This window comes from Oryx dammah, unplaced genomic scaffold (genome assembly GCF_014754425.2).
Source record: "Oryx dammah isolate SB20612 unplaced genomic scaffold, SCBI_Odam_1.1 HiC_scaffold_16, whole genome shotgun sequence".
NCBI lineage: Eukaryota > Metazoa > Chordata > Mammalia > Artiodactyla > Bovidae > Oryx > Oryx dammah.
In genome coordinates this window covers 39,595,846-39,617,632 of record NW_024070200.1, presented here as the reverse complement: position 1 = coordinate 39,617,632, position 21,787 = coordinate 39,595,846, and the positions used below count along the sequence as shown (strand labels likewise).

The 21,787-nt window shown below is 43.0% G+C and overlaps 1 protein-coding gene across 1 annotated transcript in view; it reads right to left on the bottom strand.

Moving 5' to 3' along the window:
* The window catches only part of LOC120875517 (neuronal acetylcholine receptor subunit alpha-7), a 150,443-nt gene that overhangs the window by 4,543 nt on the left and 124,113 nt on the right, over nucleotides 1-21,787 (bottom strand). Inside the window, exons 6-9 of the mRNA XM_040257376.1 lie at nucleotides 17,658-17,825; nucleotides 7,659-7,853; nucleotides 6,187-6,273; nucleotides 2,583-2,692 (exon numbers count right to left, since the gene is read on the bottom strand). Coding sequence (XP_040113310.1) covers nucleotides 2,583-2,692; nucleotides 6,187-6,273; nucleotides 7,659-7,853; nucleotides 17,658-17,825 — 560 coding nt within the window. The remainder of the gene's footprint in view (nucleotides 1-2,582; nucleotides 2,693-6,186; nucleotides 6,274-7,658; nucleotides 7,854-17,657; nucleotides 17,826-21,787) is intronic.

Here is a 21,787-nt window from a genome sequence, read left to right as displayed (position 1 = left end):
AGTATAAGGACTTGCTGTGGAAAAGAATTCAAGGGCAGTCACTCTGTAAAGCCAATTTCTTTAAAAAAAAAAAAAGAAAAGAAAAAAAGGTCTTTCTTAACTTTTGTGTAACTATAAATTATTGTGCAATGGATACTTTTAGAAGGCCCAGGAACTCCCTGCTCCTGGAGATTAAGGAAATGCATTTTACATCTTGCAGCTGCATTCAGTCCTAAACTGACTCTGAACTTGGACTCAAGATTATGGGTCAGCAAAGACAGGGTTGTTTAGGCATGAGAGGGCTTCTTTAGCTACCAGTGGTCCCTAAGCCTTGCTCTCTGGACGGGAAGACTGTAAGGTCTGTGGGGCCCCAGAAACAAGTGGGGAGAGGGGTTGGGGGACAGCTTTGCTCTGGGTGGGGGATTTGGTCACATCATCACATGAGGTGGGAAAAGTCCAGGCCCTGCTCAGCCCCCAACCAAGGTTTGCCAACATGGCAAATAGATGGGGAAACAGTGTCAGACTTTATTTTGGGGGGCTCCAAAATCACTGCAGATGGTGACTGCAGCCATGAAATTAAAAGACGCTTACTCCTTGGGAGGAAAGTTATGACCAACCTAGACAGCATATTAAAAAGCAGAGACATTACTTTGCCAACAAAGGTCCGTCTAGTCAAGGCTATGGTTTTTCCAGTGGTCATGAGTGGATATAGAGTTGGACTGTGAAGAAAGCTGAGCACCGAAGAATTGATGTTTTTAAATTGTGGTGTTGGAGAAGACTCTTCAGAGTCCCTTGGGACTGCAAGGAGATCCAACCAGTCCATTCTAAAGGAGATCAGTCCTGGGTGTTCTTTGGAAGTAATGATGCTAAAGCTGAAACTCCAGTACTTTGGCCACCTCATGCAAAGAGGAAAAGACTCTGATGCTGGGAGGGATTGGGGGCAGGAGGAGAAGGGGACGACAGAGGATGAGATGGCTGGATGGCATCACTGACTCGATGGACGTAAGTTTGAGTGAACTCCGGGAGCTGGTGACGGACAGGGAGGCCTGGCGTGCTGCAATTCATGGGGTTGCAAGAGTCGGACATGACTGAGCGACTGAACTGAACTAAACTGAATCAAGAGTGGGTATAGTGTTTTGGACACTGGACTTACATGGAGCACAGCCGTGGCTTGGGAAGCGTCAGCACACATCACAAGGCATCAGTGCTGGGAAACATGGGGAACATGGAGCCTGACCTGGGCTACGATGACAAATGTTTATTTTCTATCCATTCCCTTTTATCACATCCCCTGTCACCACTGTTAACCACTTACCTTTATTTTATAGACATTTGGTTAAATGACTTTCCTATGTGTATTGTGATAAAAGAAAGTTTCATATATTGAGATAGAGGGAAGTCATTCTGGCTTATGCATAAGTTAACTTGAATTTCCTGGTGGCTCAGACGGTAAAGCAGCTGCCTACAGTGCAGGAGACCCAGGTTCAATCCCTGGGTTGGGAAGATCTCCTGGAGAAAGGAATGGCAACCCACTCCAGTATTCTTGCCCGCCCCCAGCCCCCAAAAAAGGGGCTCAAAGAAATAATGGACTTCCCTGGTGGCTCAGACAGTAGCGTCTGCCTCCAAGGCGGGAGACCCGGCTTCAATCCCTGGGTCGGGAAGATCTCCTGGAGAAGGAAATGGCAACCCACTCCAGTATTCTTGCCTGGAAAATCCCATGGACAGAGGAGCCTGATAGGCTACAGTCCATGGGGTTGCAAAGAGTCGGACACGACTGAGCGATTTCACTTTTCAAAATAGCCTATGGCCTATCAAACATACATTGTACATTTGCTTTAATTATTAAAGGAAAAGGCACACTGACCCAAAGTAAAGTATGTCCATGATAAAAATAAAAGATTAAATGCCTCTCTTCCTGGGATGTCAGTGCTAGCCCTCTGATGATAAGACTCCTTTCTCAGGCACCAAGGCCATGCTGAATCAATGTGTACAAGCTGATCTTTTTTTTTTTTTTTTACCTTGAAGAAATGTAACCCCAACTTGTTTAATGTTCTTTGTTCTGACAAGATATAAAACTGTGCTGAAAACCCTGCTTCTCCAGAGCAGTTTCTCAGAGTCATCTGGGAAGCTGGTTTCCAGGCTAGCTCTCAGTTGGATAAAATTCCTTTCTATTCCTATTGTTTATTGATTATTTTGTCGACAACTGAATGTATATGTGTACACTGCTCACTGTTTCTTACTCTTTTTCACTCCTCATTCTGTTTTGAAGCTCCAACCAGTAGCTGTATGGTCATCTTCTGTGTTGCTTCTAACACTATGTGCAGAAAGGAGGTTTAGAAACACTGTTCAGTGAAAGGTGCAGAGCGGTGGCCTAAGCCCATTTCTGGGATGTAAGATTGTAAGGACAGCCCTGTGGGACCCTGACAGCACTCACCCTACTCCCCTGGATGCAGAGATATGCAGACATGTGAGGAACTGCAGCTTTTTGTTTTGGAATCCCAAGTTTTTGGGGGGATTTTTAAAAATAGATGTCATCCTTGAAGCCCCCTCTGGGGAAAGCACCCTGAGCCCTCTTCTGGTGGAGTTGCTGGGGAGGAACTCACCCACTTGGGCATCTTGCCACCATCAGGGTCGTGGTGGTGGTACTGTAGCACGATCACTGTGACAACCACAGAGAGGCCCACGATGATCATGGTGCTGGCGAAGTACTGGGCTGCAGAGAGCGCAGATGCAGGGGTGTTACCACAGCACGGTGTGGGGAACCCAGACGGTGGCATCCTGACCAGGGGCTGGGGAGTGAGGCTCAAGAGCAGAGTGTGACCTCTTCCAAGCCTGCAGCCCACAGCCCACAGAGGCCAGCCCACAGCATACAGACCTGCCTCCTCCAGTCCTGGTGAGCAGCCTCACCAGCTGACTGAACTTTGAGGAACCCTGACTGCTTCGTCCTTCGGTGAAAGGTAAGTGCACCTCACAGGATGGTGATAAGGTTGTCTAATAAGGAAGCATCATTGTCAGAACTGAAACCACTGGGACACAGAGAAGGTGGTCACGACAGTTATGACTGCAGGCCATGGGCAGGCTGCAGAGGTCTAGCAAGGGCAGATCAGGTGCCACCCAGCTGTCTTTTCAGGCCTGGAAAATGACTCTACTTACAGTAGGCTCTAGCTCCATCAACCGAGAGCCATAGGGGTGGGGAGTGCCAGCTGGCCAGTCTGAGGAAGAGGTCAGCTGCAGTGTCCTTTCAGGCTGAGAACATCAGCTTCAGCTTTGATGGGTAAGGATGCATTTCTCTACCTTGGCCCAGGTGAGAAGCAGCATGGCGCTCCCTCCTGGTACACTGGCTATCATCTGTGAGCCTAAATGGTCACTTAGCCTCTCTGAGCCTCAGATTCTCTACTGTATAACAGGGACAGAAATGCCTTCTCTGCAGGGTTGGTGCAATTTTATGGACCAAGGGTATAGGAAAAAGTTGGCACAGGTGGGCATTCTTTAACTGTCAACTATGATTATTAAACCTTCAGTGTGGAGGAGCAATTTTGGGATTAACACATACACTACTATATATAAAACAGATAACCAATAAGGATCTACTGTATAGCACAGGGAACTCTACTCAACATTTTGTAATAACCTATAAGGGAAAATAATCTGAAAAAATATATAAAAGAATATATATATATATATCTGAACCACTATGATGTATGCCTGAAACCAACAAGATACTGTAAATCAATTATACTTCAAAAAATAAAAAAGGGATGAGAAGCATGGATTCAAGTGCAAAGAGTATTAAAAATAATGAAACAAAAATATGTATGATCAACGCCTCCTTAAACAAGTAAAACAATAAATTATGCTAACATAAATATAAATAAATAGATAAACCTTCATTGTGGCTACCCACCAAGAGGTTGAGCTCTTAAACAGACATCCTTGTACAAGGCTAAGTATGTGGCTATACACTTGGTTAAAAACACCTCCTACCCTCCAGGCAGACAGGAACTCATTGCTTTCCGATGGAGACCAAGAGGAACATACAAGGAGTTACTGGAGGAGGACATTTGAGACTTGGTATCAGCATCAGGGACCCCTGGGAAGGGGAGGGAAGGGGGACCAAACCAGGACTGTTATGGGCTGCATACTGTGTATCCCTAAAATTTGTACGTTGAAGTTCTAAACAACAAGTACCTTAGAATGTGACTGTGTTTGAAGAGAGGGCCTTCAAAGAGGAGATTAATTAAAGTGAGATTGTTAGTGTGGCACCTGGTCCAAACTGGCTGGTGTCCTTATAGAAAGGGGAAATTTGGGAACTCAAAGGGGCACAGAGATGTGAAGACAGAGGAAAGACCATGTCAGGTAACAGCAGAGGGTACCTGTCTACAAGACAAGGAGGGAGACCAACCCTGCTGGCCCTTTGATCTTGGACTCACAGCCTCCAAAACTGGGCACAAATAAATGTCTCCCGTGTAAGCCACCCAGTCTGAGGACTATTACTGTGGCAGCCTTTAGCAGACTCACACAGTGACCTACAGAGATCCAGGGGGGCTGGATCCCACAGCTGAACTCTTGACAACAGAGGTCGAAGGCCAACAGCCGTCCTTCTTCTAGAAAGCCTTCCAGAAGGCCATTCCATTCTTCTAGACATGGGCTAGGCACCTGCCGAGCCTGTGGGTTCATCAGACATCGGGGCCTGCTGACTGCCTGGTTAAGGGTAGTTTCTGCTGCAGGTCTCTACTAAAAGTGAAAGGATGGGGTCAGAATGTCAGGTTGAAGTATCCTTGTTTCCATGATGGTTCTGAGAAAACCATGACACCCACAGAGGCTCTTTATACCTATAGGCTCTCTGGTCAAATATTACACATCCAGGAAGCTCCAAGAAGGGCCTTGGCTTCTGAATTTGTGAAGTGAAGCCTGAGGGTATCACATAAGGACCCCTATTCCTACTTACCCCTGGTTAACCACACAGGACTGCCACTGTATAAACTGCTTTCCTCTTTCTGACCTCCACTGTCAAGTGGGAGTGGGGACTCTCATCAAACCTAATATCTACTGGCACAATGTTTGCGTCCTGTCCTCACAACTGGCTTGGAGGTGTGGTTCCCTGACCAGGAACTGAACCTTGACTGCAGTAGCCAGGGTATTGGGTCCTCTCTGGGCCACTGAGCACCCCTGCTCTGCATGTTCCTGTTTATTCCAGTTCAGTCCAGTCCAGGGAGGTGCATAGCAACAGGTGATGCTGCCTCCTGGGTCTGCTATCTCTCCCTGGGCAGAAGATCATCCTTACACCTGCCTTTGTGTATAGTTTGTTTGCTCTCTCTACATCCCCTTTGCTGGACCAGTCCCTGCTTAACCTACATCACACTCACATGACTGACTGTCTCCCTAATCACAGAGCTAATCAATAAATACCTACAGACTTTTCCCCCACAGCCAGCTAGTGATTGTTTAAATCTTTAGATTAGAATGGCTCCTGATTCATAATTTAACAAAGGGAAGACCTCTGCACCTTGAAGGTACTCAGCCCAAGGGGCTAAGAGGGCTGTGCCCCTTCGCTGGTTTCCCTGGTAACCAATGGGCCAATCTGACGTCAATTCTCTTAGGTAACCGGTGGGGTGTCACTCCATAACCCTTTTGCTTCAGACGTGTAAGATCTCCCATCTATCAAACCATCGGTGTCTCTGGGCTCTTTCTTCTGTCTAAAGTCTGGGCAGGTACAGGGCTGGCAGGCCTGTGGAGTGCAGCCCAACACTGGGCCAAAATATATTTGTCCTGTTCACCTTCTCTCACAAGCTTTAACTTTCTACAGAGATGTCAAGTTATCTCAGGAAACAACAGCTAAGAGTTAAAGTGTGACAATGAATTTGTGGAAAAACAGTGACTCAAGCTAAAATAATGGATCTCTGATGGTAAAAGTCTCTGCTGCCATAACAAGTGTGTGGAGAGGTGCATTGTGGCAGGAAAGGGGACATTTCTGCATCTTTAGGCCAAACCACAAAGCTGGATTCCCTGTCCCCTTCTGTGTGCCCAGGTAAGCAGAGGTCATGAGTCAACTCTGAGTAATTAAAGCAAGTCATCCCCTCACAGCAGAAAGGGGCAGTGTGCAGCTCTCTGGGGTCCTGGAGGACACGTTTCTGCTCTCTGCCTGTGCTGGGAAATCCCAGGCACTGTCTAAGCCCAGGTCTTTAGAGGAGCCAGTTGCTTGCTTACCTATTAAGGGCACTGAGTCAGAAGTTGCAGGCATGATCTCAGCTACCAGCAGCATGAAGACGGTGAGGGAGAGTAAAACTGTGATCCCTGAAATAGAGACACACACTGATCCCTGAGACAGAAAAGAACGTAAGGCCTGAACTCCAGGCAACCTGAGATTCAAAGGAGGTATGAGGGTGGTAGCCGTAATATTCCCAACACCAAATGGAATGCCTGGTTTTCTATATTCACAGGAATGGGCATTTTTCTGAGGACTGTTTGAATTATTTACCAGAATTCCAGAGAAATCCCTGGGGAGACAAACTTAGAAGCCAGAGATTAGAACACTTCAAAATAAACCATTGACTTCAGCACACATATCTCTTTTATTATGAATATATTAGTCTCTAGAGGTAATTTCCAAGCAGTAGGAAAAACAAGAGATACAGTTGGAAGACATGGCTTCTGGTCTTGGCTTTGCTACTTACTAGCTGTGCAACCTTGGATAAGTCATTTATGTGCCCAAGCTGAGCCCTATGAATAAAAATATCACCTGCTATATCAATAAACAATAGATGTTGCAGCCATCAAGCCATCACATTGCAGACTCCCAGATGGTGCACCCTGAGGGCACTTAGGATGAGAAAACACAGGATACTAGCTTTGGAGAGCTGAGGTATACATCACAGGAATGACTTCAGTGAACCCAGACTCTGCATCTTCCCAAGCATAGGAAAGCACTAAATTTATTAACTTGAGAAGTCTGATTTTTAAATAGTAATCTTTTGATGTTTTGACTACTCTGTCTGTGGCAAAAACTTCTATATATATCCTAGTTTCTTCCTTACCTCTTTGGAGCAGTCCCTCAGAGCTATCTCGGATGCTACATCCCAAGCCTGAAGTCCTTAGAAAGTCCACCAAATAAAACATAATTTCACTTTTTGGTTGAGCTTTGTAGTCAGAAAGTCAACTACAGTAGTCAAAGACACTTGTAGTCAGAAGTTATGGGTTTGAGAATGATTTCTATGTGTATCAAACACAATCTTTAGTAACTCTTTGAGATGTTGAGGAACTCATTTCACCAATCTAAATCATAGTTTTCTTATCTTCCTATTGGAGGATGGTAAGGAATTATATTGCGTGTGACAATATAGAAATGCAAGCTGATACTATATTAAACTTAATGGTGTTCTGTCCACAGCATAACCCAGCTGGCTGCCACCAAGGGGTGGGGAGGGGTGTCAGGAGGGGAGAAGGCACAGGCCCCTCAGGGAAGAACTGGTCCTTCCCTTGGCATCCCCATCCTTTCTGCAGGATCAGAGGAGCTTGTGGAATCTCAGGAGGGCCTGGCCACCCCGCACAGGGGGCTGTAGTGTCAGGAAGTCACCCTGGGCTGGGATGTACTGAGCAGACCCTGGATATCTCTGCACTGGGCCCCTGACTGCCACCCTCAAAGCAGGCCCCTCCCATCCCAGCTCAGACCCAGTACTCACCCAGGGAGATTTTCTCTCCCGAGTCTGCAGGGAGTAAGAAGACGAGGAGGGCTAGGGCAGAGATGAGCACACAGGGGATGAGCAGGTTGAGGCCATAGTAGAGAGTCCTGCGGCGGATGGTGACTGTGAAGGTCACATCTGGGTACGGTTCTTTGCAGCACTCGTAGAATTTCTCACTCCGCTTGCCCAAGATCCCTTCATTTTCGGGGGGTGGCAGGGTGGGGGGCGGGGGGAGAGGAAGGAACCACCATTGAAATAATGGGACCCTGTTGGTTTTAAGGGGTTATAACACACACATAGAGGCATGGAATTTGCTAAGTGCAGAAAACTGGCTGTTTGAATAAATGCTTTAGTTTTAATATATATTTATTTAAGGGTATCTCAGTACTCTTGCCTGGAAAATCCCACAGACAGAGGAGCCTGGAAGGCTGCAGTCCATGGGATCGCTGAGGGTCGGACACGACTGAGCGACTTCACTTTCACTTTCATGCATTGGAGAAGGAAATGGCAACCCACTCCAGTGTTCTTGCCTGGAGAATCCCAGGGACGGGGGAGCCCGGTGGGCTGCCGTCTCTGGGGTCGCACAGAGTCGGACACAACTGAAGTGACTTACCACCAGCAGCAGCAGCAGTGATATTTGAACAAACTGGCAGAGTTTTTTTTAACTACAGATTATATGATCTTTTTATTTTCTGTCACTTTATTTTTTAACTGAAGGATAACTGCTTTACAGAATTTTGTTCTGTCAAACATCAACAATAATCAATGATAGGTACACCCATGTCCCCTCCCTCCCGAACTTCCCTTCCATTCCCCTCCCCATCCTATCTTTCTAGATTGTCACAGAGCCCTTGTTTGAGTTCCCTGAGTCATGCAGCAAATTCCCATTGGCTATCTATTTTATGTATGCTATTGTAAGTTTCCATGTTACTCTCTCCATATATCTCACCCTCTTCCTCCTCCCCACCCCTCATGTCCATAGGTCTGTTCTCTATGTTTCTCCATTGCTGCCCTGAAAATAAATTCATCAGTGCCATCTTTCTAGACTCCATATATATGCTTAAGTATATGATATTTATACTTCTCTTTCTGACTTACATCGCTTTGTATAATAGGCTCTAGGTTCATCCACCTCATTAGAACTGACTCAAATGCATTCCTTTTTACAGCTGAGTAGTACTCCACTTGTATATATGTACCATAGCTTCTTGATTCATTCATTTGTCAGTGGACATCTAGGTTGCTTCCATGTTCTAGCTATTGTAAATAGAGCTGCAGTGAACACTGGGGTACATGTGTCTTTTTCAATTTTGGTTTCCTCAGGGTATATGTCTAGAAGCGGGATTGCTGGGTCATATGGTGGTTTCATTCCTAGTTTTTTAAGGAATCTCCATACTGTCTTTCATAGTGGCTGTATCAATTTACATTCCTACCAGCAATGCAAGAGGGTTCCCTTTCTTCACACCCTCTCCAGCATTATTGTTTGTACACTTCTTGATGAGGGCCATTTTGACTGGTGTGATGTGGTATCTCATTGTAGTTTTGATTTGCATTTTTCTAATAATGAGTGATGTTGAGCATCCTTTCATGTGTTAGCCATCTTTATGTCTTCTTTGGAGAAATGTCTATTTAGGTTTTTTTGATTGGCTCGTTTGTTTTTCTGATATTGAGTTGTATGAGCTGCTTATATATTTTGGAAATTAATCCTTTGTCAGTTGTTTCCTTTGCTATTACTTTCTCCCATTCTGAGGGTTGTCTTTTCACCTTGTTTGTAGTTTCATTTGCTGTGCAAAAGTTTTTAAGTTTAATTTAGTCCCACTTGCTTATTTTTATTTCCATTAATCTAGGGTGTGGGTCATAGAAGATCTTCCTTTGATTTATGGCATTGAGTGTTCTGCCTATGTTTTCTTCTAAGAGTTTCATAGCTAAACTTCTGGTCTTACATTTAGGTCTTTGATCCATTTTGAGCTTATCTTCGTGTACGGCATTAGGAAGTGTTCTAATTTCATTCTTTTACGAGTAGCTGTCCAATTTTCCCAGCATCACTTACTGAAGAGACTATCTTTGCTCCATTGTATATTCTTGCCTCCTTTTTAAAAAATAAGGTACCCATAGGTGCGTGGATTTATCTCTGGGCTCTCTATCTTGTTACATTGGTCTATGTTTCTGTTTTGTGCCAAACTGTCTTGATGATTGTAGCTTTGTGGTATAATCTGAAGTCAGGAGGGTTGATTCCTCCAGCTCCATTCTTCTTTCTCAAGACTGCTTTGGCTTATTAGGGTCTTGTGTTTCCATATGAATTGTGAAATTTTTGGTTCTAGTTCTGTGAAAATGCCATTAGTAATTTGATAGGGATCACACTGAATCTGTAGATTGTATTTAGTAGTATTGTCATTTTCACAATATTGATTCTTCCTACCTAGGAACATGGACTACCTATCCATCCGTTTATGTTGTCTTTATTTCATCAGTGTCTTATAATTTTCCATATACAGTTCTACGTTTCCTTCAGTTCAGTTCAGTTCAGTTCAGTTCAGTCACTCAGTCGTGTCTGACTCTTTGCAACCCCATGAATTGCAGCATGCCAGGCCTCCCATCACCAACTCCTAGAGTTCACCCAAACTCATGTCCATTGAATTGGTGACGCCATGCAGCCATCTCATCCTCTGTCGTCCCCTTCTCCTCCCACCCCCAATCCTTCCCAGCATCAGAGTCTTCCAATGAGTCAACTCTTCGCATGAGGTGGCCAAAGTACTGGAGTTTCAGCTTTAGCATCATTCCTTCCAAAGAAATCCCAGGGCTGATCTCCTTCAGAATGGACTGGTTGGATCTCCTTGCAGTCCAAGGGACTCTCAAGAGTCTTCTCCAATACCACAGTTCAAAAGCATCAATTCTTCGGCCCTCAGCTTTCTTCACAGTCCACCTCTCACATCCATACATGACCACTGGAAAAACCATAGCCTTGACTAGACGGACCTTTGTTGGCAAAGTAATGTCTCTGCTATTCAATCTGCTATCTAGGTTGGTCATAACTTTTCTTCCAAGGAGTAAGCGTCTTTTAATTTCACGGCTGCAGTCACCATCTGCAGTGATTTTGGAGCCCTCCAAAATAAAGTCTGACACTGTTTCCACTGTTTCCCCATCTATTTCCCATGAAGTGATGGGGCCAGATGCCATGATCTTCATTTTCTAAATGTTGAGCTTTAAGCCAATTTTTTCACTCTCCTCTTTCACTTTCATCAAGAGGCTTTTGAGTTCCTCTTCACTTTCTGCCATAAGGGTGGTGTCATCTGCATATCTGAGGTTACTGATATTTCTTCCGGCAATCTTGATTCCAGCTTGTGCTTCTTCCAGCCCAGCATTTCTCATGATGTACTCTGCATATAGGTAGGTTTATTCCCAGATATTTTATTCTTTTGGTTGCAATGGTGAATGGAATTGACTCCTTAATTTCTCTTTTGTATTTTTCATTGTTAGTATACAGGAATGTAAGTGATTTCTGTGTACTGACCATGTATCTGGTGACTTTGGTGAATTCACTGATTAGCTCTAGTAATATTCTGATAGTTTCTTTTGGGTTTTCTATGTATAGCATTGTGTCATCTGCAAACAGTGAGAGTTTTACTTCTTCTTTTCCAATCTGGATTCTTTTTGATTTTCCTTCTCTGATTCTCATAGCAAGGACTTTGAAAACTATGTTGAATAACAGTGGTGACAGTGGACACCCTTGTCTTGTTCCTGATCTTAGCGGGAATGATTTTTAGTTTTTCACCTCTGAGAATAATGTTTGTTGTGGGCTTATCATATATGGCCTTTACTATGTTGAGGTAGGTTCCTTCTATGTCCATTTTTTTTGAAGTGTTTTTAATCATAAATGGATGCTGAATATTATTGAAGGTTTTTTATGCATCTATTGAATGATCATATGGTTTTTTATCTTTCAACTTGTTAATACAGTATATCACATTGATTCATTTGTGTATATTGAAGAATCCTTGCATCCCTGGAATAAACCCATCTTGATCATGGTGCATCAGCTTTTTAATGTGTTGTTGACTCTGTTTGCTAGAATTTTGTTGAGGATTTTTGCATCTACCTTTGTCAGTGATACTGGTCTCTAATTTTCTTTTTGTGTGTTGTCTTTGTCTTGTTTTGGTATCAGGGTGATTGTGGCCTCATAGAATGAGTTTGGAAATGTTCCTTCGTCTGCAATTTTTTGGAAGAGTTTCAGATAACTAGTTATTAGCTCTTCTCTGAATGTTTGACAAAATTTTCCTATCAAACCATCTTGCCCTGGGATTTAGTTTTTGCAGGGAGATTTGATCACAGTTTCGATTTCAGCATTTGTAACTGGCTTCTTCATAATATCTATTTCTTCTTGGTTCAGTCTTGGGAAGCTGAAGTTTTCTAAGAATCTGTCCATTTCCTCTATGTTGTCCATTTTATTAGCATGTAGTTGCTCATAATATTCTCTTATGATCCTTTGTGTTTCTATGTTACCTGTTGTAACCTCTTCTTTTCCATTTCTAATTTTGTTTTATTTTTCTCCCTTTTTTCTTGATGAGTCTGGCTAGTGGTTTGTCAATTTTATTTATCTTCTCAAAGAACCAGCTTTTAGTTTTATTAATCTTTGCTATGTTTCCTACATTTCTTTGTCATTTATTTCTGCTCTGATCTTTATGATTTCTTTCCCTCTGTTGACTTTGGGGTTTTTTTGTTCTTCTTTTTCCAGCTGCTTTAGATGTAGAGTTAGGTTGTCTATTTGATGCCTTTCTTGTTTCTTGAGGCAGGACTGTATTGCTATAAACTTCCTTCTTAGAACTGCTTTTGCTAAATCCCATCATGTTTTCATTGTCATTAGTTTCTAGGAATCTTTTAATTTCCCTTCTTCTTTCTTCAGTAACCTCTTTGTTATTTAGTAATGTATTATAAAAGAAAGAGGAGAGTGAAAAAGTTGGCTTAAAGCTCAACATTCAGAAAACGAAGATCATGGCATCTGGCCCCATCACTTCATGGGAAATAGATGGGGAAACAGTGGAAGCAGTGTCAGACTTTATTTTGGAGGGCTCCAAAATCACTGCAGATGGTGACTGCAGCCGTGAAATTAAAAGACGCTTACTCCTTGGAAGAAAAGTTATGACCAACCTAGATAGCAGATTGAATAGCAGAGACATTACTTTGCCAACAAAGGTCCGTCTAGTCAAGGCTATGGTTTTTCCAGTGGTCATGTATGGATGTGAGAGGTGGACTGTGAAGAAAGCTGAGGGCTGAAGAATTGATGCTTTTGAACTGTGGTATTGGAGAAGACTCTTGAGAGTCCCTTGGACTGCAAGGAGATCCAACCAGTCCATTCTGAAGGAGATCAGCCCTGGGATTTCTTTGGAGGGAATGATGCTAAAGCTGAAACTCCAGTACTTTGGCCACCTCATGAGAAGAGTTGACTCACTGGAAAAGATTCTGATGCTGGGAGGGATTGGGGGCAGTAGGAGAAGGGGATGACAGAGGATGAGATGGCTGGATGGCATCACAGTCTCGATGGACATGAGTCTGAGGGAACTCTGGGAGATGGTGATGGACAGGGAGGCCTGGCGTGCTGCGATTCATGGGGTCGCAAAGAGTCGGACACGACTGAGCGACTGAAATGAACTGAAAGAGTCGGACACAACTGAGCGACTGAACTGAACTGAACTGAATGTATTATTTAATCTCCATGAGTTAGTGCTTTTTTGCAGTTTTTTTCCCCTGCAGTTGATATCTAGTCTCATAGCATTGTTATCAGAAAAAATGCTAGATATGATTTCAATTTTCTTAAATTTACTGAGGCGTGGCCCAAGATGTGGTCTATCCTGGAGAATGGTCTATGTGCACTTGAGAAGAAAGCATATTCTTCCTTGATTTTGATGGAAAGCCCTGAAGATATCAATTAGGTCCATTTGGTCTAAATGTTTCATTTAAGGTTTGTGTTTCCTTATTGATTCCCTTTTGATGATCTGTCCATTGGTGTAAGAGAGGGTGTTAAAGTCCCCTACTACTATTGTGTTACTCTCTATTTCCCCTCTTGTACCTGTTAGCGTTTGCCTTATGTACTGAGGTGCTCCTATGTTGGGTGCAAAAATATTTACAGTTGTAATGTCTTCTTGGATTGATTCCTTGATCATTATGTAGTGTCCTTCTTTATCTCATAATATTCTTTATTTTAAAGTCTGTTTTGTCTGAAATAACGATTGCCACTCTGGCTTTCTTTTGATTTCCATTCATATGGAATATCTTTTCCCATCCTTTTACTTTCAGTCTGTATGTCTCAAGGTCTGAAGTGGGTCTCTTGTAGGCAGCATATATATATATGGGTCTTGCTTTTGTATCCATTCAGTCAGTCTATATCTTTTGGCTGGTGCATTTAATGCATTTACATTTAAGGTAATTATTGATCTATCTATTCCTATTGTGAAGAAGGAAATGGCAACCCACTCCAGGATTCTTGCCTGGTAAATTCCATGGACAGAGGAGCCTGGCAGACTGTAGTCCATGGGATCACAAAGAGTCAGATGCAACTGAGTGACTAAACAGCATATTCTTATTGGCATTATCCTAATCATTTGGGGTTTGTTTTTGAAGTTTTTTCCTTTCTCTTGTGTTTACTGGCTATGTAAGTCCTTTTAGTATTTGTTGTAAGGCTGGTTTGGTGGTGCTAAATTCTCTTAACTTTTGCTTGTCTGTGAAGCTTTTGATTTATTCACCAATTTTGAATGAGATTTTTGCCAGGTATAGTAATATTAGCTATAGATTTTTTTTTTCAGTACCTTAAATATATCCTGCCATTCCCTTCTGGCCTGCAGAGTTTCTGCTGAAAGATCCACTGTTAATCCTAGGGTTTTCCCTTGTGTGTTACTTGTTGCCTTTCCCTTGCTGCTTTTAATGTTCTTTATTTGTGGTTAATCTCTGGTAGCTTGATTAATATGTGTCTTGATGTGCTTCTCTTTGGGATTATCCTATAATGGACTCTGCACTTGTTGGACTTGACTATTTTCTTTTCCATGTTGGGAAAGTTTTCAATTATATTTTCTTCAAAAATGTTCTCAGTGCCTGTCTTTTCTTCTTTTTATTCCTCTGGGACCCCTATAACTCAAATGGTGGTGCATTTAATATTGTCCCAAAGGTCTCTGAGGCTCTCCTCAATTCTTTTAATTCTTTTGCCTTTATTCTGCTCTTCAGCAGTTATTTCTACCATTCCATCTTCCAGCTCACTTATTCATTCTTCTGCCTCAGTTATTCTGCTACTGGTTTCTTCTGGAGTATTTTTAATTTCAGTAATTGTAGTATTCATCTCTATTTGCTTATTCTTAATATCTTCTGTGTCTTCAGTGATTGTATTAACTGTGTCAATTGTATCTTGCATTTTCTCCATTCTATTTTCAAGTCTTTGAGCATCTTTACTATCATTATTCTGAATTCTCTTTCAGGCAGACTGCTTATTTCCTTTTCACTGATTTGGCCTTGTGAGTTTCTACCTTGTTCTTTCATTTGTGCTGTATTTCTCTGTCTTTTCATTTTTTTTTTCTAACTTGCTCCACTTGAGGTCTCCTTTTCTCAGGGTTTAGGGTTGTATTCCTTCTTCCTTTTGGTTTTTGCCCTTTGAGGGAAAGGTTGGTTGAGTAATTTGTGTTGACTTCTTGTTAGGGGTAACTTGTGCCTATGTTCTAGTGGGAGGAGATCAAGCAGATCAGGGAGGTAACTGCAGAAATATTGGGACATATACACACACTTCCACACACAGTTATAACTGAAGTATTCTAAAGAAGAGTACAGGAGATTGACTTGGTGAGCAGGGGAAACCAAAAGTGATATTGACCAATTAAAAGCAGGGCTAACTAATGCTCAATCTGGAAAACCGGGCCTGAGCAGAGTACCGACTGAGGAATATAGCAAAGAGAGCTCAACTATTTAACTTACTTGGTGCAAAAAGAAAGTGTGTAAGAAAAAAGAGAGAAGAAAAAAAGAGAAAAATTTTTAAAAAGAGAAGGGAGAGAAAAGAGAAAGGGAAGGGGTGGAAAAGAGGGTTAAAAAAAGAGAGAGAGAAGAGAAAAAATAGAAAAGCAAAGATAAATGGTTGTATGTGAGAAAGATTTATATATATTCAGGAATAGCTACAGCCGGTAAAGAATTATAAAGAAAAGCAGTTGAATATATCAAAAACAAAATCAGAAACATCACCAAAAGAAAAAAAGGTGAAAAAGAAAAAAAAGCTTAAAATGATTTTTTTTAATGAGAAAAACAAAGAGGAAAAGCACACCTCTTTTCCAGGTGTGGAAAACCACAGCATCACAAAAGGCTAACGTGAAGGTAGAAATATGTAGGGGGAATAAACAGTGTGATTTATAAGAAAAAAGAAGTTCTCGAGGTCATAGTTCTTCTTGGTTGCAGAGTCTGCTCCCATAGATGGGGTTGTATTAGTGTCCTGTTATGCCTTCGTGGCTGGGGGTGCTTGTGCCTGTGTTCTGGTTGATGGAGCTGGATTTCATCTCTCTGAAGGGTGGAGCAGTGCCCAATAGTAGGTTTTGGGGTGTCTATGAGTTCAATATGTCTTTGGGCAGTACTTCTGGCACTGGTAGTGTTGCTGCTAAGTCACTTCAGTCGTGTCCGACTCTGTGTGACCCCATAGACGGCAGCCCACCAGGCTCCCCAGTCCCTGAGATTCTCCAGGCAAGAACACTGGAGTGGGTTGCCATTTCCTTCTCCAATGCGTGAAAGTGAAAAGTGAAAGTGAAGTTGCTCAGTCGTGTCTGACTCTTAGTGACCCCATGGACTGCAGCCCACCAGGCACCACCGTCCATGGCATTTTCCAGGCAGGAGTACTGGAGTGGGGTGCCATTCATGTTTATTTCTGCAACCGTGTCAAAGTGGCCCTCTCAACATAGCTTCACTGCCGAACTGGCAGATTTTGTTACGTATTTGAATTACACATGCTACTGACTGTGTCCCCCCAAAGTTCATATGCTGAAATCCTAACCTCCATAGTGATGGTTATTTGGAGGTGAGGGCCTTAGGTGGTGATTAGGTTATAGAGGGACCCTCAAGAATGGGATTAGTGCCCTTATAAAAGGAACCCGGGAGAGATCTCCTGTCCCTTTTGCCATGCAAGGACACAGCCTGAAGGCAGTTGTCTATGAACCAGGAAGCAGGTCCTCATCAGACACTGAGTCTGCCAACCCATTGATCTTGAGCCCTTAGTCTTCCAATTTTGAGAAATAAATGTCTGTTGTTTATAAGCCACCTGGTCTATGGCATTCTGTTACAATAGTCTGAATAGACTAAGACACCCTGATTATAAATAATACACTGTAACTGCTAAGTCACTTCAGTCATGTCCGACTCTATATGACCCCATAAACAGCAGCCCACAAGGCTCTCCCGTCCCTGGGATTCTCCAGGCAAGAACACTGGAGTGAGTTGTCATTTCCTCTACAATGCATGAAAGTGAAAAGTGAAAGTGAAGTCGCGCAGTTGTGTCTGACTCTTAGCAACCCCATGGACTGCAGCCCACCAGGCTCCTCCGTCCATGGGATTTTCCAGGCAAGAGTTCTGGAGTGGTGTGCCACTGCCTTCTCCAATACACTGTAAACTCAATACCGTTATAAACATAATTATTGTTTTTCTACTTAAATCATTAAATACAGGTTCTCATCAACTGCAATATGCTGTCCCACCTGATTTTAGGGATGGAGCAGATCTGAGTGATATACAGACGCCCATACTTGCACTGACCTTACCATAACTGCAAGTTCCTCATGGAAAGCACTGAATTTTCCAATTGTTTTTTTTTTGTGTGTGTGTGTGTATGTGTCTAATCTTAGAGCTCTCAGTAAATCATGGAGAATGCTGCAGGGTTTAAAAAATGCTCATGCTGAAAAGCAGAGTGGAAAATCCCAAACTTTTTAAGCCAGCACAGTAATAAAGCAGCTTCCTTCTAGGTTGCCAGTATTGCATCTTTGCTGGGCTTACCCACAAGGTCCCATTCTCCATTTGGGATATAGCCGCTGATGTCTGCCTCCTGCATTTGCAGATCCAAGGACCATCCTCCATAAGACCAGGACCCAAACTTCAGTTTGCACTGCTGTACATCAAAGGGGAACCAGCGCACATCGATGTAGCAGGAGCTCTTAAAGATGCCTACATGGGCAATAAGACAGACCAAGACCTGTGTTAGACACACAGCTGTCTCACACTGTTGGTGGGAATGCAAATTGGTGCAGCCACTATGGAAACAGTACAGAGGCTCCTCAAAAAACTATAAATAGAACTAAATATGATCTTGTAATCCTGCTTCTGCATATACATCCAAAGGAAACAAAATTGGTATCTTAAAGAGCTATCTGCACCCCATATTCACTGCAGCATTACTCACAACAGTCAAGACACAGAAACAACCTAAGTGTTTGTTGATTGATAAACAGATAAAATAAAACATATATGTATCTATAATTAAATTTATATGGATTATATGCAATATGTTTCTGATGATTATTATTCTGCTTTTAAAAAGATGAAAATCTTGCCATTTGCAACAACATGGATAAACGTGGAGGACGTTATGCTAAGTGAAATAAATCAGACACAGAAAGACACATCCTGTATAATATCATTTACATGAAGAATTTGAAAAAAATAAATTTGAACTCAGAAACAGCAGAATAGTGATTGCCAAGGGCTGGAGGGTGGCAGAAATGGGGGAGAAGTTGATCAAAGGGTACAAACTTTCAGTTGTAAGAGAAGGATTCACTGTGAGGATCTAATATATAGCACCGTGACTACAGTTAATATTTCAAGTATGCCTGAAATTAACTATGTGAGGTGATGGGTATGTTAATTAATCTGATCATGGAAATAAATGGTTTCACAGCATGTATGCATATGTGTGTGTGTGTGTACGATATATGTATACACACACACACACACACATATACGTGCATTCATGCTAAGTCACTTCAGTCATGTTCAACTCTTTGTGATTCTATAGATTGTAGCCTGCCAGGCTCCTCTGTCCATGGGATTCTGGAGTGGGTTGCCATGCCCTCCTCCAAGGGATCTTCCCAACCCAGGGATCAAATCCATGTATATTCATACATATATATGTGATATATATATGTATACACACATGTGTGCACACACACATGTATACACACATATATGTATGTGTATATACACACACGTATGTATATGTGTGTATGAACATATATATGATATATACATTACAATTTCATTTGTCAACTACACCTCGATAATGCTGGAAAAAAAATGCACAGCAATTCCTTGGTCTCCATCTCATACACTGTTCAGAATATACATAGCCTGCTCTTCATGGAGGGCAGCTCTTGCTGGCCTGATCAAAGGTTGGCAAGTTAAATGATGCATCATTATGGATACTCTGCATGTCTCAGGATCAATGCTCTGCGCATATCCCCCAGACCATTTGTGCTCCCTTTAGGAGGAGGAGGTGTGGATACCAGGGTCTCTCACTTGGGTGTGACCAAAGAGGCTTCAGTCCATTCTGCCCACCCAAACTGTAGCTAAACCTGTCCAGAACAAGCTGGGTCTTTTTGGAAACATCTCTAGAAAAGAAGTTCAGCTGAGGCTTTACTGTCTTTTACATTTCAAAGACTATACTGACATTTTCTATTCTGAGAGATTTCTGTGCAAAAAATTAAATGTTCTGTAAACTTTCTCATGCCATGCATGTGCATCTCCAAATTCTAAACAGTAAGAGACATGTAAAGAATGTTAAAAAATTCAATACAGGCTGATAAAAATAATGAAGAGCTTAGAAACAGACACTGAAAGGGGTGTGTGTGTTTGGTGAGGAGTGGAAGGAGCATTTTATTTATATTAAAAATTGAGGAAATATTTGATTTATCTAGAAATATATGTGGAAGATAATTTTAACTCACTTGAATTCTAGATTGTAAACAGAACAAAAACTAACAAGTTTTAGTTGAGGAGGTAGTGTTTGGACAAAAATTAGAGTTTCCACCGAAAAGAGGGACAGGACAAGTTGGCAGGAAGTTTCCCAGCACGTCACTGAGATACGCCCACTGGCACCCCACTCCAGTACTCTTGCCTGGAAAATCCCATGGACGGAGGAGCCTGGTAGGCTGCAGTCCATGGGGTCGCGAAGAGTTGGACACGACTGAGCTACTTTACTTTCACTTTTCACTTTCATGCATTAGAGAAGGAAATGGCAACCCACTCCAGTGTTCTTGCCTGGAGAATTCCAGGGACGGGGGAGCCTGGTGGGCTGCTGTCTACGGGGTCGCACAGAGTCGGACACGACTGAAGTGACTTAGCAGCAGCAGCAGCAGTGGGCTTTTATGCCCATTTATGCCCAAGTGGTCCCTGCTGCCCAGAGAAGGACCAGAAGGCAGTGATGGCACAAATAGCTAAGGGTCCCAGTGTTCTCAGGGACAGGGCAGTGCTCTATAAATCTGCTACCAAATTAAAAAAAAAAAAAACTGAATGGAGGAAGGGACTCAGGGACCCCCTCACCCACAACCAAACTGTCAACGGATAATAGATTTGCTGTCTCCTGAAGTCTCTTTAAACGGGATTTGCAGCATCACATCCAATGTCTGCAGGAATCTGGAAGTCATTACAGACACTGCCCTCTCATTATTGGGCTAGATCCCCTGAAACCCTCATTGCCGGTAGAAAATGAACTCTGTAGCCGTAATATTCCATTTCTATGAAATGACCAGAAAAAGAGACTCACTAGAGACAAAAAGCAGGTCAGTGGTTGCCGGCGGCTGGCAGTGAGGGTGGGGATTAACTGCAAATAGGATCTTTAGGGGGGTGAAGGGAAATGTTCTAGAACTAGATTGCAGTCGTGGTCCTACAACTCTGTCAATTTACTAAATATCACTGAATCATGTACCTAAAATGGGTCAGTTGTATGATACATAATTTATAATACATATCAATAATGTAATTTATAATACCTCAATAATGCTGTTAAAAAATAAAGATGTGACAGGGGAAAAAAAGTCATTTCATAACCAAGTCTATTTCAAAGCTTCCACTTGAAACACCTTTTGCCTGTTCAGTTGCTAGAGCAGAGCAGCTTCCCAGACAGGTCTATGTGACCCCAGGTACAGGCTTGCTGCCCAAACCAGACTGCCCCACACTCTCCAGCCAGGGTAGGGGAGACTCCCACAGTCAAAGCAAGGTGTGGCCTCCTGACGGACTCCAGGGGCTGTGGAGGCTGGGACACAGGTACGGAGCCCAGGGGGGCTGGTGTACAGAGGACTCGTGGGTCAGGAGTGCTGCTCCTGTGGCTGAAAATGGCCCCAACCTTCAATACAACCCACAGCCCCATATTCTTCTACATGGATGATGCTGGAGATCATTTTCCACAATAGCCCTCATAATAAAAGATGCAACTTCTATGCCTGCTGTAAAAGAGTGTACCAGTGATGGAAGACCCTCTCTGAGCTCTGTGTTAGGAAGAAGGTTTGCAAGGCCTGAGGGAGGCGAGGAAGGGTTGAGGAAGAAGCAAGGAAGCACAAGGTGTAAGACAGAAAACCTGAGAGTCTGAAGTCCTTCCACCTCCGCAGACAACAGTGGATGGTGTCTGCCTGTGACCAGTTCAACCCCTCACGCATTTGTTTACCTCCACGTGGGCCAGGCCCCTGGTTGATGAGTGGTGGTTCTAATAGGAATAAACACAGATCCTTCCTTTGGGGCGCTTATCCTCTGTTAACCCGGAAGAGCACAAAAACCACCACCCAGTAGGCAAAGCCAGCTCTCCTGTGAGTGCTGTGTGTGTGTGTGTGTACGTGTGTGTGTGTTTGTGTGTGTAATATGGAGAGTATGTAGTGTGTGGTATGCTTTTGTGTGATGTGTCTATTTGCGTGGTGTGGTGTGTGTATGTATGTGGATGGTGGGTAATGTGTATTCATGTAGGGGTGTGTGTGTGTTATGCAGTATGTGTGTGTGGTATGTGGGCTGGTGGTGAGGTAGGAGGTGGCTGCAGGCTGCCTGGGAGCAGGAAGTTAAACAAACAGCTGCAGTAGCGGAAACTCTGGGAAAGAACATGTGAAAAATCATCCAGAAGGTTTCTAAAAAATCTGTTAGTATCTCAA